Source organism: Spermophilus citellus (genome assembly GCF_964194105.1).
Source record: "Spermophilus citellus genome assembly, chromosome: 11".
NCBI classification, from domain to species: domain Eukaryota; kingdom Metazoa; phylum Chordata; class Mammalia; order Rodentia; family Sciuridae; genus Spermophilus; species Spermophilus citellus.
This window is the reverse complement of record NC_138192.1, coordinates 110,915,072-110,933,746: the sequence shown is the minus strand read 5'-3', so window position 1 is coordinate 110,933,746 and position 18,675 is coordinate 110,915,072. Positions and strand designations below refer to the sequence as shown.

Sequence of the window (18,675 nt, the reverse complement as noted above, 5' to 3'; positions counted from 1 at the left end):
TGAAGTGGCTCATAAATTAAACCTACATTTTATGTTACCAAATTTTTATAGTATTCTGTGTCCTGAGTGTGGCAGATACTATTTAAAAACAATGCCAAGGGTATGTTTAAAGTACTGAGAGTTCAGAAGATAGAACGGCAACTTTTTTCTGCCATGATTGTCATTAATCAGCACCATAAAATGTTAACTGCAAATAAACACATAGGTGAGCCTAGCCCACCCAAAACAGGTGTTATTAAATGGATGAAAATCTCACGAAGAATGAGTTACTTAAAAAGGACTCTAATCAAGTTTTGACAATTAAATTGTGAAAGATATGAAATATTAAGGCATAACAGGGTAAACTGAAATAAAGTTTGGTATCAATATTCATCTCTGGAAAACAAAGTTGGGAATCAGTTCATTTTGATAAAACAGGGCTCAGGTTGATTGAAGAATGGGACTGGGCTTCTGCTTCCCTATGCTGCTTTCCCAGCACTGTACTGCCTGTAGTGGAAAAGACTCTTGGAGTCCACATTGCGAGATTTCTGCACAGCTTCAGCAAAAAGTTTGGTCACCTGCAAATAAATGATAAGAATCTTAGCAACCCACGTGCAATGAAAGTGAATGTTCAATGAATAAGAAGTGAAAAGTCACAACTGTGTGCTCTCAATTTCTAAACGGATATGGGATGAAAGGAATAAAAAAATTTATTTCATGGAGATTTTTCCCCATTTCTCAGATGTCACTATGAATAAGCTTATTTCTACCCCAACCTCCAGGGATTGATATTGATTTAGTATGTGTGTGTGTGCACACACACACGTTATGTATATGGTGGGCAGGAGGTTAATGAGTCTCAAGTCTGTGAGTCTACCTATGATAAATTTGGTGGGTCATTTCTAAGTAAAACTGAATGGACCTTATACAACCATTTTCTGTGGATTGGACAAGCACTTGTACCTTCAATTATTTATCTGTTGCTTACATGTGGTCACTTTCATTGAGAAACAGTGGAATAAAATTTCAACCTTTATTCCATACCCCACTGTCACTTTTTATTCAAAGGGTACTTGTATAAGGAATGAAGTAATGAAAGAGCCATGGTTATTCAAGAATTTTAATGCTCTCAATTGCTTGATCACCAACTGTCCCATTAAAGCCATGACCCACCATGTTACTACCATTATCTTAGACTCTATTAAAAATTCCAATCTATTCTGAACATTGCAAGGAGAAGGAAAGAGATGTGCATATACTGATTAACATTCCTAGTGTGGGACCAAAAATAAAACCTATGTGTAGCCTATACTCAAAGGAGAGAACATACCTGAAAATTAGTGAGGAGAGCTATTCCACTGTCAACAGCTGTCCTCCGAATCACATAATTATCATGGACAAACTTAGTGTTGTTGTTGGGGAGGTTAATCACTAGGTCAATGCTGCCATCTTTAATCAGTCTGGAAGAATAAACAAAATAAATTAAAACTTGCAATGTATATTGTATAATTTGTTTTTAAAATACTAACATAAATGATTCTCTTGGTCATTTAAGTCAATGTCATACTGAATTGACTGCCTCCTGCCTTCCTCTATTCCTAAGTAAATTTTCAAACTCATTTGGGGATTATAACTCTTTTATTGTGTTCTTAAAAAAGTTCAACTGAAATTTTAATTAATGGGATGTAAAATATGTTTCTATTTAAAAATGCTATCTGACCATAGTAAGAATTGATAATTTGATACATATTTACTTTTTTTTTTTTTTACAAAGTGGTGATATCTGTATCAATGAAAGCCTTCCTATCCCACAATCCAAACTCATATTCCATCTACTTCACTGCCTGCTTCCCAGGGCCTCTCAGCAGATGGTGTAAAAACACAGGTAACTTGATTTTGAATTAAACTGTTTCACATTTTGTTACTGGGCTGTTACAGACACTACGAGACAGTTAAATACCAAAAGCATAAAGTAGTACTGATTATTGTCTTACAAAGCTCTAAAGAGAGGAATTACATTATCTTGGGAAGCCTGTGACGGTCTGTACATGATGCCATTTTTTTATTAATTTGATAATAATTTATAGGTTGGCTTTCTAAAAGCTTGGACAAATAGTAGCATGTATAAGATTTGGTATAATGTAGTCAGTGGGTAGGTTGTAACATCCTGAAATGGTCTGCCATGCACTTAGACCACATAGTTTAGTAGTGACATGCTGGTAGCTCACACAATGTTCTGAAATAATGTCTTACAAAACCTAATGGTGATGTGGTCTAAGGCATGATGACAATGTGATCAGGCAATGAGCAATTTAGAAATCTGATGGATGGCATTACCACAATGCTCATGAAGCAAAGGCTCAATAAATTGATCCACTGATGCACAACATCAGTGAAATGTAGATGATTAACCTTACACTTAATATACATGAGTTTGACATGAAATAAAGTACTGCAAGGCATTCATTCTTGCTTTCATTTTTCTGTCAATAAAATGATCTTACCAAGAAGTATTTGAAAGATGTTTCATAATACCATGCACACCATAGACAAAGTGTGTTCTATAGTATTTGAAAATTTCATTAGTGAAATTTTACTAGCATCCACAAATATATTCATTTTTAAATTGGTTGATTAAAAGGATTTTTCATAGGCTTATAATTGTAAAGTAACACATTTACATTATACTCATTCCCACAATTAATCCTCTATGTCACAAACTCAGAAAATAGTTCAGCTCTTACTTTCTGATGGAAGACAGGCTGGGATTCTGTCCTTCCTGAGATGGCCATGCCACTGGGGTGGCGGGGACATTGTTGGCATTGAGCCAGTCTGATGTGGCTTCTGTGGCAAAGAGCTGCATTCAAAATGAGAAATCAGTTACTGTGTCATAGTCAAAGTTTTTGTAGATCAAGGAAGCCTACTAAGATATATGTATCATTTAAAATATAAAGAAGAAATTGATAAGCAGGAGAAGTAATATGGCACCAGTAGTAGAGACTGGGACTCAAAATCTAGAGGCATGGGCACTTTAAATACTTTTAAAATATTTGCAGTAAAAAAAAAATAAGAATCTCAGCTGTAACTGTTTTGTAGAAGAGAAAAATATAGAATTATTCATGGCTTAGGACTTATTTTTATCAGGTCAACAAAGCCCCATGGTCACAGACCCACCCTGAGCCATGAGAATAATTTTGCTTTACTGAACCAGGCTTTGTGTACAGGTATTCACTGCAAAGAAGTTTTGCCTGTAACTATAACAGCTGGAAACTATGACCTCAGATGGAAACAGGAAAATAAAAAAGAAAACTATGTGAAAATGCATTGGAACTTTGTTCCAATTAGGCTTCAGCTAAACTTGCTAAGATTTTAGCTGACAACGTGTATTGAGTTTGTGGTAATTTTGTTAAAAACTAGTCTTTCTAATCTTTTCCTTCTATTGAAGTTTAGAAACTACCAAGTGAGTTCAACCTTTCAGGTTGAAAGGAAAAATTTTAAGTGATTTATTTCCCTCTTTCTACCATATTTGGTTTTGTGGGCAGATATCAATGCAAACCAAAAATACTGAAAAGAATAATAATATAGCATACCTTGAAGCCTTCATTGTGTAACTGCTCAGCCACACCAAGGAATCTTGGACGGAATGATTGCTGAAATGGAATTTAATAAGATTCACTCTCTAGATGTATATGCTCTTTATTTAAATATATTCAATATGGCGGTCCCTCACACTGTCAGAAAAGACAAAACCACATGTTGCTGGGTACTTTATATTAAAGATGACAGGTTTTTTCCCCCTTTTATTCCCCTATACTGATTATAAGTTCTTATTAATTTTCCAACAGATGAAATTTCAACCACACTGATTTGTTCTATACTATTACAAAGTCTCCCTATTGAATCCACTTAGTCTTTGACTATAGGTTTAGATCCCCTCAATTCTACATGGATCCTTTCCCATGTCAGGGGCATGTAAAAGACACCTGGGTTAGGATATGAACACCAAGTCTTCCTCTTGAGTTGTTCTGCCTGTCCAGCCTGCTCTAATTGCTAAGTTCTAATTCCATGCTACCTTCAATAACTCAGCCACTGTCCTGGTAGCTCAAGTACAGGTCCTGGAAATAGCTCAATCATTTGGAACTCAATTTTGCATTTACTCTGAGGCAATAAAATTTTGTGATTAAAGAATGAGGTCTATACCACACATACAGAGAGAGAAAAAAAATAGAGCTCTGGAGTCTCTAAGCTGCATATCGAATTTTAGCTTTACCATTCACAAGTAACATGTGCTTAGAGAAGTTAATATCTTTGAGCACTCATTTCTAAAGCAGTGATGACAATAATATTTCTACTTCTTGTGGACTTACAACTTACTAACAAATTAAGCCCAAGTTTTCAATTCTGCTTATATTATAAGAAAACCAACACAGGTATACTAAAATAGGTTGAAGTCATAATCTAGAGCTTACATATCCTTTATATTTTTTCATATATATGACACATATTTTTTAAATGCTCTAATCATTCACCTTTTACTTTTCTCAAAAGAACAGACCTCTAAAAATATAACAATTATTCAAAGTTACCACAAGTGGTATATTTGTTGCTCAATTTAAGTTTTTGTAAGTGCCTCAAATCTCGGGCAATTGGACAAAATGTGCTAAACTGCACGACCTTGAGCAACTTCACCTCTCTATGATATATTCTCCTCATCTCTTAAATGGAAATAGTAACAGTACCTTGTCACAGGGTTAGTGTTATTTTCAATAAAGTAATTGTAAATAGTACATAAGTGCTAATACTACAACTTAGCACAGTGACAGGCCCAATAATATTTCTCAATAAATATTAATTATTATTATTATTATTATTATTATTATTATTATTATTATTATTGAAATCATTGTTTTTTCCAGTTTCTTATATGTTAGATTTCTTCATCTACCTCCTCGTTTCCAAGCCTGGGATCTTAAAGCAGCTGTTATACTAGTAACAGTTACACTGTTACCCAAACGAGTTTCCTATCACATATACACATTTTACTTCCACACAGGTTTCCCTAACGTTCCAACTCACTGTTCAAATACTTACTAATAGTCCATTGTCCTTTCCTTCCCAGGACCCGAGATGGTTTCCAGGTCCTACCTTCCCTGGACTTCTGCCCATTACCATCAGGGCACTCCCACTTCTAAATATACCACCCGTGTTTAAGAGCTCATCTTTGTAAGACAGTAGTCAGGATGAAAGGAAACAAAGCTAAGTGACATATCTAAAGACCAGTCCTTGATCTTGGCTTCATTAACATGGATGTCTGAGCACCTGTCCTATATTATTTAAAGTCATATTTAAAAACATATCCATTCTTATTTCTTATTTTATTTTTTTAAGAGAGAGAGAGAGAGAGAGAGAGAGAGAGAGAGAGAGAGAGAGAGAGAGATTTTTTGTTTTTGTAGATGGACACAACACAATGCCTTTATTTTTATGTGGTGCTGAGAATTGAACCCCGGTCCCACAGCTAGGCCAGCGTTCTACCACAATCCCAGCCACAATCTAGCCACAATACCAGCCCAAATATCCATTCTTTAAATGGGACCATTTTGCTGGTTTCCCTTGAAAAAGGTTTTAAACAGATGATGTAATTTGGTTACCTCAGTAAATGTCTTAAACCTATTTAGAAATCATACTATAAATGGTTGAAAATCATGGACATAATCTTATTTCAAAGAAACTAGGAATTGCAATAAAACCTATCAAGATTCTTGTACAATATTGATAATGTTCAGTGGATAACACCTTCTCGTATTTATACGCAGAGGTTCTCTGAGAGTAGATTTAAATCCTAGGGAAAGACCCCAAAGATTATATTCAAATATAAAATTCTTTCAGATTCTGACGCTCTCAATCCCAGAACTGAAGTTTTATGAAACGAAACTATTGGCAAATAGAAAAGATAAATGCAACAGGATGGATCTCAGCTAAGGCAGGCTAAGGGGTTATTCATGACAGTCTTCTAGAATATGAATTGAAACTATGCCCAGGACAATCATTTTCCATATACAGTTGGGACCAAGCAGGAATAAATGAGCTTGGATACAGAATCTCATGGCTAAACATTTAAAAGAGTAGAATAAAATTAGACAAGTAAAATTAGAGAATAACTCTTAGTGACATTAGGACTGTTTAATGAGTTATATGGCAGACTCATAAAAAAAAGTCAGGCAGAAGAACAGAACAATCATATGCTAAAGCATGATCTTTCTGGTACAGGAAGGAACTGAACTAGATGACATATTTAGTTTTGTTCATGGTCTAAAGTCTCTTGATTTACAGGAAATATACATGAAATATTCAAAATGAACCTCTGAGTTTTGTTAAATTCCTAATATGAAAACTTATATGGTGACCTCTGGCTAAACACAGAACAGATGGAACTTTGCCCAAAATCAGATTAGGAGATAAAACATAAAAGTGTTCAGCAAACTTATTGAATAAATGATACATTAATCATGAACTTAACTATTAATCTCTTAGACTTTCTTAACAAAAAGTCACTGAAAATATAGTGATAATAATAGTAAATAATGACTTTATTTATTTATTTGAAATACTAGGAATTAACTCAGGGATACTCTACAATTAAACTACATTCCCAGTCTTTTTCTTTAAGACAGGGTCCATCTTTTTCTTCGATTAGGTGCAGGGTCTCTGGTCTAATTCATATGTCCTTGATCCAATTTGAGTTTTGTGCATGATGAGAGATAGGGGCTTAATTTCATTTTGTTGCATAGGGATTTCCAGTTTTCCCAGCATCATTTGTTGAAGAGACTATCTTTTCTCCAATATATGTTTTGGGCAACTTTGTCTAGGATGAGATAACTGTATATATGTGGGTTTCTCTCTGTGTCCTCTATTCTGTACCATTGGTCTATAAGACTTCCTTAACAAGACTCGTATAGGGCAAGAAATATAATCAAGAATCAATAAATGGGATGCATTCAGACTAAAAAGCTCCTTCTCAGCAAAAGAAACAATCAGTGAGGTGAAGAGAGAGCCTACAGAATATCACACACACATAAGATAGAGCACTAATCTCTAGGATATATAAAGAACTCAAAAAACTTAATAGCAAAAAACCAAATAACCCAATCAATAAATGGGCCAAGGACATGAACAGACACTTCTCAGAAGATGATATACAGTCAATCAACAAATATATGAAAAAATGTTCAACATCTTTAGCAATTAGAGAAATGCGAATCAAAACTACTCTAAGATTTCATCTCACTCCAGTTAGAATGGCAGCTATCAAGAATACAAACAACAAAGGGTTAGGGTTATGGCTCAGCGGTGGAGCACTAGCCAAGCACGTGTGAGACACTGGGTTCAATCCTCGGCACCACATAAAAATAAATAAATAAAATAAAGGTATTGTTTCCAACTATAAAAACTAAAAAATATTTTTAAAAAGAATACAAACAATAATAAATGTTGGTGAGGATGTGGGGAAAAGGGCACAATCATACATTGCTTATGGGACTGCAAATTGGTACAGTCAATATAGAAAGCAGTATGGAGATTGCCTGGAAAATTGGAATGGAACCACCATTTGACCCAGATATCCCACTCCTCGGTTTATACCTAAAGGACTTATAAACAGCATACTACAGGAACATAGCCACATCAATGTGTATAGCAGCACAACTCACAATAGCTAAATGTGAAACCAACCTAGATGTCCTTCAGTAGATGAAGTAAAGAAACTGTGGTGTATATACACACAATGGAATATTACTCAGCATTAAAAGTGAATAAAATCATGGCATTTGAAGGTAAATGGATGGAGTTGGAGAATATGATGCTAAGTGACATAAACCAATCCCCCAAAACCAAAGGCTGAACTTTTCACTGATATGTGAATTCTGATCCATAATGGGGGGTGGGGGTGGAACATGGGAGGAATGGAGGAACTTTAGATAGGGCAAAGGAGAGGGAGGGGAAGGGTGGGAAAGATTGTGGAATGAGATGGACATCATTACCCTAAGTACACGTATGAAGACACAAATAGTGCGACTCTAATTTGTGTACAACCAGAGATATGAAAAATTGTGCTCTGTATGTGTAGCATGAATTGAAATGCATTCTACTGTCATGTATAACAAATTAGAATAAATAAATTTAAAACTAAAAAATAAAGACTGAGTCCATCTTAAGACAGAGTCTCACTAAATTGCTAAGGCCAGCCTTAAATTTTCCATTCTTTTACCTCAGCCTTTGTAGTTACTCAAATTCTAGGTGTGTGCCACCATGCGCAGAAAATAACTTTTAACTATATTTCTGAGAAGGCTATTTCACCAGTAAAGTGGTTCTCAAAGCAGACTTTGAGAACAGCAGCAAGCATTACCTGGGAACTTATTAAAAATATGAAAATTTAGGCTCCACCCAGATTTACTGAATCAGAAACTCAAGGAGTATATCCCAACAATCTGTAGTTTCACAAACCTTCCAGGCAAGTCTGATGCACATTAACGTTTAGAAGTGGAAAAGAAGGGAGGCTGAGTGGACGATCCTTCACTCATTTTGCAATTTAAGGTCAAGATGCATTAACCTCAGCCAAAGTCACAATGAAAAATGTTGAGGGAGGAGTACTAGAATGCAACTTTTTTTCTTTGTCATTTTAAAGTAAAATAAGTCAGCAAGGCCTCTAAGATCTGCAGACACCAGGCAGAACCTCATTATGGAGCTGTTTCAGTGCTGTCCCCCAAGTGGAAAAGATAAATATCCAACATGACAGTATTGGCAGTTCCCAGCCAGGGAACCACTCTGCCTTCTGGTCTGGGGTGTTGGCTTCCATAGACACATTATAAACTTCTATCAAACATGTATTGAACACTTGTGACACATAAAACAGCCTCTCTACAAAAAGAAATTACAGCTGTCAGCTTGCATCTGAGTAGCCTCAGATTTAAAAGCTGATTGAAAATACCTGTGTAAGAAACCATTTGTTACTAAAGGTGAAAAGTACAAGCTGATTTATTTTCTTGGAAATGTTTATAAGGAGGAATCCCTTTAAAAGTGAAACACACACACACATATATATATATATATATATATATATATATATATATATATATATATATATATATTTCCTCCAATGATCATTTTTTCCATTAACCCAACTGCTAGCTGAAGAAAAGAAAGCCAAGTTAATACTAAGTAATGCCTACAGATTCTCCAGGGACATCAGGACTGACAACTCTATGGTTGTTCCTAATGATGCTGTATTGAAGATAAAAGGTTATTCATGTCACTTGGAGTTGTCCTTTCAAATAAAATGCTTGCTTTGTGTTTCTGAGAAATGCTGAAGCGCAGATGTCAGGTTGTGCTTGCCATTTCACAAGCATCAGTGAATAGCCCAATCAGAGGGGGGAAAAAGCGAGTGCTCTTGATCTACTCCAGAGTGAATCATTTATTGTTAAAGGGTGTTCCAGAAAACCTCAAAACAAGGCAGATTGCCTACTCATAGAAACTAAAAATAAGTTCTGATGTGATGAACAGTGGCTGGAACTACTGCAGGAAAATCAAGCATGATTTTGTTGCCACATAAACCTATATTAAGCCTTTCTTACTTTTGAAATGCCTTGGAATATGGCAAGTCTTGGTAGAGACTTGAAACAGTTAAGTTGGCCAGGATCCCTTGTCAATATGTGAATCCTGACTTTTTCTCTAAATCCTCGTTAGGCAAGATTGATATGATGATACTACGAATATTTCATACTTCCCAGGCAATTTGGCCCATGGGATTTAACTTTGGAAGGGCAGAAAGAAACAAAGAGTTTTTAAAGGAGTAGGGTAGAAAAGAGGTGAGAATTTAATATTTAGGACTGCCTCAGATAATGTGTGTGTGCACACACGCGCACGCGCGCGTGCGCACACACACACACAAGCACACCCAATCTACTTATTAAATATTGAGAAGTGGTTTTTGAAACCTGCTAGTAATAAATGCCTATTTAAAACATATAACAAGTTTAAACACTAAGAAAAAATGTTTCCTGGCTCAGAGATACTTTTTCCTCTGCTTCATGTTTATCTGTTCCTACAACTATCTCTTGAAACCTGCAGTAAAATTAATAAGTCAAGGTACCTTCACTAAATCCTTCTACCCATACCAGGAATTTGTCGGGGGTAGGGGAGAGGAAGACAAAGGAAGCCCTTTACATCAAATGGGATATTGATCATCTTCCCCATTAATAATGAAGAAATAAATTATCAAATTAACTGCAGCAAAGTTGGGTACCAATGTTCTTCTGTAAGTGAAGTTCATACAGCTTCATATTAAATGAATGTTTCCCTTAAGAAATCAAAATGTAATCATGAACTTGTTCTCTCAGAACTTTATTACCTAACTCATCTTCAACCATATACTTTCCAATATATTTACTAGGCCCAAGCTCCATTTACATTTTAGCAGTAGTATTTTATGATCTTTTCAGTTTTGACTTTATATGTTTGAAAAAAGTTTATATATATTCTCTAACCAAGTAAGATCATGGTCAGTAAAGTGTTTTCTAAAAGGAACAGTGTATCCTGAAATATGAAACTTGGATTACTTTATCTGTATCTGCTATGAAAATTGGATAAAAAGGAAAGATTTGATTCCTTTCTAGCTAAGAAGATTTCTGATGGGTTTTATGGCTATTAACTCTCTGGTTAGAATATTCTGTCATGTTTTTCAGTTTAAATTGTCTGATTAAGCACTTTTTAAAAATCACTATGAATGAAAATCCCCGATTTAGCAATAAAGAGACTATACATTAACTGTTGGAATGGAAAGTTTTCCTTGCCTATCATATAAAATAAGTTAAAAAATGATTCTTGTCTACCTCGAGATTTACAGTCCAGTCCTGTCAAATTTTTCCACAGTTGTAAATATTTCATTAAATATAATTTTAGCAAATATTTTCTTAAAACTTTGTTTTTGACTTTATACTTAAGAACATATTTTTAAATTCCTAACATTTTGTATTTATACACAGACAGAAGGTCCTTTACCACAATTCATGTAGATGCTAGAATACTGATATTCTTTAAAACTGACATCCTTTAAAAAGAATTCATTCAAAGGTAGAATTCCAATGGACAAAATCGTACTGCTTTAAGAAACCAATTTTTTCCCTTAAAATAAAAAAACTCCCTTTTTTCCTACAAAGCAAAATTCTGTTCACTGATGCCAAAATCACACAAATACTTCATAGGGATCAAATTAATTTTGGCTTCACATTTCCCTGCATCGCTGGAACCAAACAAGGCACAATTTTATACATCACTGCCTTCTTAAACTGGTATTTTAAAATGTTAGCACTATTATGATTAGTCTGAAGATCAAGGCTAAGGGCATGGTCTCCTTTGAATGCCCCCAGGTCTCACATTAAACTTTAAGCCATAACTGGAAGTTGGGCAAATATTCTCATACTTGAGACTTAATAATACTTAATATGCGTTTATAACGTGATGAGTTGCTCAGATGATGTGATTTGTCTCTAAACTGCCATTAAGCTTCACAATTGCAAGTCATCTTGTTAGCCTCTGCTCTAACTATTCACCATCACCCTTCTGGCACCTTTATTTTATTTTATTTTATTTAGTTCCTTCTGGCACCTTTATGAAGCAAAATCTCAAGTTACTCTTTGCAAAAACTTCTCCAAAACCACTACTTGTCCAGTCTCCAGAGTCTCATTTACTAATATTAAGAAACCCTAATGAGACGGCATTTATAATAATCACCTACTGACTTAAGAATACCTGTTACTGTTCTAATTATATTTTTATTGATTTTTTAATGTAACCACACAGGGTTTGTACTTATTAAAAGCATGGTGGGGATGTTATATAAGGCCATCCATCATTTTTATAGGACCTAAGAATTACTAATCTCAAAAAAAAATGACCATTGAGAAGCATATAGTATTTTTTTCAGGAAATTTGTAAACATAATGATTTGTGCACTTTTCCAATAAACATTCCAAGGGATAATAGATGTTTTCTGTGTGCTATTTTATCCTAAGATTTACATTTGACTTGAAAAAATAAACTGATAACGCCCTTTTCATTGTACATGATATTTATAATAATTTCTCCCTGATTTGACCTTGAAAGCTTATCAAATACTAATATTTTAAGAACTTCCACAATATACTATGGAGTATTTCTTAAGTTACTGCCCTGCAAGAATGTTCAATCTGGGAAGTTAGACTGAGAACATTTCTCAAATAATTTTCCTTTCTTCAAACTTGAATCTTTGTCATTTAGCAGACATCGAAATATGAAGGACTGGGCATATGCAGGACTGAATGAGAAAGGAAAGAAGGAGGGAGGAGAGGAAGGAAATGGAAGGAGAAAGGAAGAATATTCAAGAAAGAACAAACATGACTTCAATTTGAGAAATGTTGGGTTTGAAACATCCAAAAGAGGTAGACAGATTGTTGGAAACATGAGATGATAGAAGAGAAAGAATTAAAGGGGTTACTTACAGCTAGAGAATAGATACTATAGACACAGAGGAGATGGCAAGGGAGATGGTCAAAAGAGGAGAGAATGGAGTGCACTCTATTCAAAGCCTATGTTGAAGGGCTAAGAAGGAGGAGCCATGAGCAAAATATACAAAAAGGGCCATACCAAGGAGTAAGAGAGATTGCTGTTGTTTTAAGGTACCTGAGTGCCTTTTAGAACAAATCCTCCTTCACTACAGAAATTTCCTTTCTTTTTATCTTATTATTTTATTTTTGAATTGGCTACTGTAACAGGAAAAGACAAAAATCAGAGAACAAATAGAATAACAAATGTCCATTTTTTCTATAAGTTGGTATTTTCTTTAGTGGAATGTGAAACAAGTCTCCTCTCTTCTATGCCACAATTAATGTCTCAGGCACTCTGTGCTACCCCGGGAATGTGCACACCCTTACCTGGATTCCAATCAGGATGCCTTTCTGAGGTATCTTAAACCCTGTGGAAAGCATTGCCTTCAGGAAGGCTGTATGAATACCTTCACCAAAGCAAGCCACCTGTTTAGGAACAAAGGAAAAAATAAAACAGAAAGAAAATAAAGGTCAACTGTACTTACCAAAACAAAGCAAAGCAAAACAAAACAAAATACAAATGGAAAGCAATTTACTCATAGACTTCTTTCTTAGATTTTATCAATGTTGCCCAAAGACCAGGAAATCTGAATCCAGGGATTAAAAGGCTGGCCAAGGCAGATGTATCTTATGTTTTTAATTAAGCATAATGAATGAATAAGCAATTCTTTCTCTATTCAACAACACTCAGTGGAACAACATACTGGATTCTACTGTGAGTTATTTGGATACAAATCATAGCTTCTGGTCCATAATGTGGTGAGTTACCAAATGTTAATATGACTTAATGTTTAAATAACAGTATATGTCATATATACTACCCAGCAGCGCATGAATTCACAGGTCAGTAGTAGAAATGACTAACTGCTGATCAATTGGTTAGGAGTCATTTCATACAGCTTATAGAAAAAGCTCCTGGGAAATTCAATAGCAGCATGAAAATCTCAGAGGAGCTTGTTCGTTTTTTTATCATTTTCATAGAATGAACCAAAATATCCTGCAACTAGTCCTGAATGCCACAGCCATAGGTTTAAAAAAAGATTCCAAACTAACACGTATTAGGAGGTACAGAGGTTTCATGGAGGGTAACTGTGCTACAATCTAGCTACAAGTCAAATAGCCACCATAACTAGAGGACAAGTGGTATATTTCAACATGATGGGAGTCATTTCTGCCATGCACATCATCATTTGGCACAGGTACAGAACCACCATTATAGTAAATAACACCGATGTCTGAATTCATTCTTTAAGCAAATGACTCCCTTACTGGGCAAGGATAGTGCTCATAACTATAACCTTCACTGACCACAAGTGCATGCTGCTTTTCACTCCACAGTGACTATTTTAATCAGTCCTGTACTGACCAATTATCTTAAATAATATCACCCTAAGTTAACAGATCAGAAATTTTACTGAAATGAATTGTGGAATCAGTCATAAAGTACAGGTAAAATGACACAGAAGTGGTTTCAGCAATTTTCTGTGAAACCATACAAAGTAGTGAATATTCCATTAAAGATTAAGACTTGCATCCCCAGTTTACCACCAAGAAAATAAAATGTCCTTTCATTCATCCAGGAGCTGGAGTCTTACATGAACCTGGAACAAGCCATTTAAACACCGAAAAATCTCTCTGAAGCATAATTGAGATTTCAAAGCTAAAACTATTATTCTGATTTCAATTATAAAACAGACCTTGAAACATGACACTTGATGGCACTTGGAAATATGACTTATTTCTAATAACAGAGGAATTTTCTCCTTTTTATACTTAAATTAAAAAAAAAATGTACAACCAAGAGCAGAGCTCAATTTCTTGTTCAATATTTCAACAATTCCAAAAATGTATGTAGGGAAGCGGCAAGGACATTAGCACTGAAACCAAATTTGTCACGCTGGAGAAAATGCATGAAGGAATATAGACCTCTCCCAGGCTGACCCTGGACCAGCTGAAAACAGCCCTATTACTACTGACCATGGGATCGAGATGAACCTGAAGTCTCCTTTACCGACCAAAAATAGAATGTAGTACCTTGTCTAAAGTTAGATTTTCTCCCCTATTAAATTAAAAGAGGTAGCAAAGGAGCCAAAAGTCCCCTCTTCTAAGAATCCATGTAAAAACAGGATAGTCATTTATTCCTCATTGCCTGCCTTCTTGTCTCACTTGGCTTCTTCTCACAGATCTTGCTTGTAACCAGGCAACCATATAAAACATCACGTATTTGTTGTAATTAAATATTCTCCTCTTTCAGGCTTTCCTTAATACCAAGAGAAACAATGACGCCTCACAGTCTGATGTTGCCACTCCGATGTGCACTGATGAGGATTTGAAGGTTGTATCTAGTATGTCTGTCAAGGGCTAGGTGATTCATAAAATGTCCTGACACTGACATGTAGAGAACTTTCCAGAATCTGACAGCTCGCTATGAGAAAACACATTTCACATTCTCAAAGAAACCTTCTATTGACATAGTCCCAACACAAGTGAAGAGGGACATCCAGTGGCCAGTCCCATTATAGTTTATAGAAAATCCCCAAGTGGTTCAAGTTGCTTTAAAAGTGGTCCATAGATTTTGCATGTATTTGCAGATTTTCACACTATGTAGGTCTATGATCTCTTTAATGCTGTCATTCTACATGCTGTCTGTAAAAATACTATGATCTGATTTCATGATAATAAAGCAGGGGATGAAGTGCTGTTACAGAGAAAACTGAGAACCTTAAAATAAAAGGAAACACACAGGGTGCATTTACTGAGAATGCAGTAAACATCTAGAGAAATATTTGAAATTTTTGTAATGTGGAAATAAATGTGTAATGTGGAAATGAATCAAGACTACATATATTATTTTCCCACGTTGAAATATAACTGAGAATTTTGACTGTTACAAAAGAAGTGATTTCTCTTTAATGCAAAATTCTTCAGTACTTTGAAACTCTGAAAGTAGAAGTTTGTGTTTCTCTCACTACTCAGTATCTTCTTTACTATATTCACATCATAAAACCATAGATTTCAAAGTAGATTTGATGAAAGTACTCATGGATCATTAACTAGTTACCTCTCCAGTGGAAGCCATCTCACATCTCAGAATGGGGTCAGCATCCCTCAACCGGGGCCACGAAAACATTGGCGCCTGTCAGACAAAACAAGGAGGAAAAATATGTGAGGGAAAGGTACAAAAAGATAAGAGAGGCTAAATACATTTAGTGGATCATCTCTCATAGAATTCATTTAGGCTATGGAAGAAATAAAAAAAAATATTTGGTCCAAGAATCTGACTTGAAAAATAGCTTTAAAATTCTGTTCCAAGAATTTGTTGAGCTCTTGGCCAAAAACTAGGGTTAAATAATCACAAATTATTTCTGTAAATAGGTCCCCTGTGACCAGTCCAGACCAGTGCTTCTAATCTGGACTACACATATTCTTATTGGAGTGATTTCAAACAACGTCTACTGGGCATTGGTTTCCCCAAACACAAAGTTCAAACACATTTTCTTTTCCTTGATAGGCTTTTGGAACATTCTTCTTTTTCTGACTATTTGAACTTGTAACAAGCCACCTTGCCAGCATTGGCTGTCTGTAAGCTGACTTCTGAGACATTAAACTGTTGTTGACACCTCTTAAAAGCTTTGAAAACATTCTACTTGGGAACACTTTTTCCCAGAACTTTCATATGAACTGGAACATAGGAGTGGTTCCTTTTCTTTTACTTTACCAGTGAAATTCACTAAGAACCAAGTTTTTGTATCTTGCATATATGTCCAATTATCTGATCTAGACTATTTCGTCACTGATTCTGTTACCCTTCTAAGTTATCATGGGAATTCTACCTTGGGCTCATTTCACTGGGTCATCTAAATCAAATTAGTATATATTCCTGCACTCCAGCTTTCCTATTCTTCCTTCTGTTGATGTCCATCAACCCACTAGGGCTATTGACTATGTAAAAAAAATTCAAAATTCATATACAATGACAACTGGGAAAAAAGCAAGCTGGAAAATATGGTGCATTTTGAAAACTGTTTACCCATAAATATTATTTTTAGCTGGAAATTATGCATGCATATTCATATATACACATGATATTTATAAGAAAAATAAGTGACATATTTCTATATCTATAATTAAACATAAATTTTAAAATTTATATACACTGAAATATATTTTAGAGTGCCTACTACCTGTTTGTCTCAAACAAAACCACATCTTACACACACACGCACACACACATACAAATAAAAGCTTTACCAATTTATGTTTGTGTCATAGTCTCTAGGAACAAAATGCCACCTTTGTCCCCACATGAAGTAACATTCCATCTTAATGCACTATAAAATCCAAAGTATCCTAAGTTATCAACTTAAGCAAGTTTAATAAATACTCTGATTCATAGCTTCAACTTGAAGTTCCCACTATAAAAATCAGAGGTCAGTCACTTAGCACCCTTAGAAAGAGAAACTTTTTGAAGACATCCAAAATATGTCAAGAGCACCTAAATAAATCACGGAGTATAAATTAATTTTATTGTATGCTTCACTTAAGAAATGATGTGGATGCTAATTCACAATAAGGTGGGGGGGCACTAGGGAAGAATAATGTTACCTTTGATTAGGTAGAGGGAAGTTATGGGAGGGAAAGGGAGGGGATGTGGGGATAGGAAAGATAGCAGAATGAAACAGACATTATTACTGTATGTATATATATAATTACATGACCAATGATTCTGCAACATGTACACTCAGAAAAATGAGAAATTATTCCATTTATGTATGATATATCAAAGTGAATAAATGCATTCTAGTGTCATGTGTAATTAATTAAAACAAATTTTAAAATTTTAATAAGAAATTAAAATATACTTATATATTTATATAATATTTATTAATGTTTATGTATCACACTAGTCCTCATGCCTGTCCATCAAAGAAGTTCAAGACCACAGTTATAAATATTCCATGCATGAACATACTTAGTCAGTTAGAGAAGTACCATGACTTTATTATTAAGGTACTGTTAAAATATAATTTTAATCCATTACTCTCATAGCATCTCTATAAACAGCAAATTCTATCTCAGTCTTTCAAAAGGAAAATTTATGCCACTGAAGAAAATACAAACTAAGAAAGGTGACCAAGTTGGTAAGCATTTAACCATCTCCTCGGGGTAACCACTTTTACAGAAGTCATGCTTACATCAAGGTTTGACACAATTTAAAAGTGGCACAATTCTACCCTTATCCCAACAAATTATGTCTAGGATTTCTACTTATCAACTAAACTGATACCATCATGTGTCAGCTGCATAAACATAGTTTACAATTTACTTGCTAGTTAATTTTGACTTTAGGAATTCTAGATGTTGGGGGAATTCTGTAAAGGTACAACAGTTACATGGAATTTTCTACAGTACAATTGCATCTCATTATTGAAAGGAAGTATAAATCCCCAGTCTGTCACTTTAGTTAGAAGGTTCATAAAGTCACTAGACTTTTTATGTCAAACTTCCTTTTACTTCACTGGAACTCATAAAATGACTACTGGATTTTTGAAAACGTTACCTTGATTGCAACATAGTCAGCAGGAATTATGGGATGTTCCAGCGTTGGAAGATGCTGCTCATCAATGTTCTCTCCAATCATTACCTTTGTGGCCACATCAATGAAGTCCACCCCAAGGGTCTTGGAAACAAAGGGGAAAGATCGAGAAGCTCTCAGGTTGCACTCAATCACCTGAAGAGAAAGGAAAATTCAACAGGAAAGAGATGATGAGAGCCAAAAATAGAGTATTAATATTTTCCTTGCCACTTGATTTCCAACTGTTATTAACTAGAGCCCAACACTTGTTTAGCTGATCCTGTCCCTTTTCTCCCCATTGCTTAGATTTTTTCTAACTGGTTTCCTCTTTGTTGACATCTTTGGATTTTTCCTTTGGACTCTGACTTTTCATCCCATTTCCCCAATTGAATCCCACACACTGCTGGTAAATTCATTTGAATTCAGAGATCAGATAATGCCAGGCCTCTACTGAAAGGCCTTTTTAAAAATTTGCTGGCATCAAAG

General features: G+C 35.0%; 1 protein-coding gene across 1 annotated transcript in view; it reads right to left on the bottom strand.

Annotated features, from left to right (window-relative positions):
• Positions 1 to 430: 430 nt before the first annotated feature.
• The window catches only part of CPS1 (carbamoyl-phosphate synthase 1), a gene marked incomplete at its 5' end in the record, with an annotated part of 115,041 nt that continues 96,796 nt past the window's right edge, over positions 431 to 18,675 (bottom strand). The window contains 7 exons of the mRNA XM_081260634.1: positions 431 to 557; positions 1,310 to 1,439; positions 2,724 to 2,836; positions 3,570 to 3,629; positions 12,942 to 13,040; positions 15,676 to 15,750; positions 18,175 to 18,345. Of these exons, the coding sequence (XP_081116760.1) occupies positions 459 to 557; positions 1,310 to 1,439; positions 2,724 to 2,836; positions 3,570 to 3,629; positions 12,942 to 13,040; positions 15,676 to 15,750; positions 18,175 to 18,345 (747 nt within the window). The 3' untranslated portion in view covers positions 431 to 458. The remainder of the gene's footprint in view (positions 558 to 1,309; positions 1,440 to 2,723; positions 2,837 to 3,569; positions 3,630 to 12,941; positions 13,041 to 15,675; positions 15,751 to 18,174; positions 18,346 to 18,675) is intronic.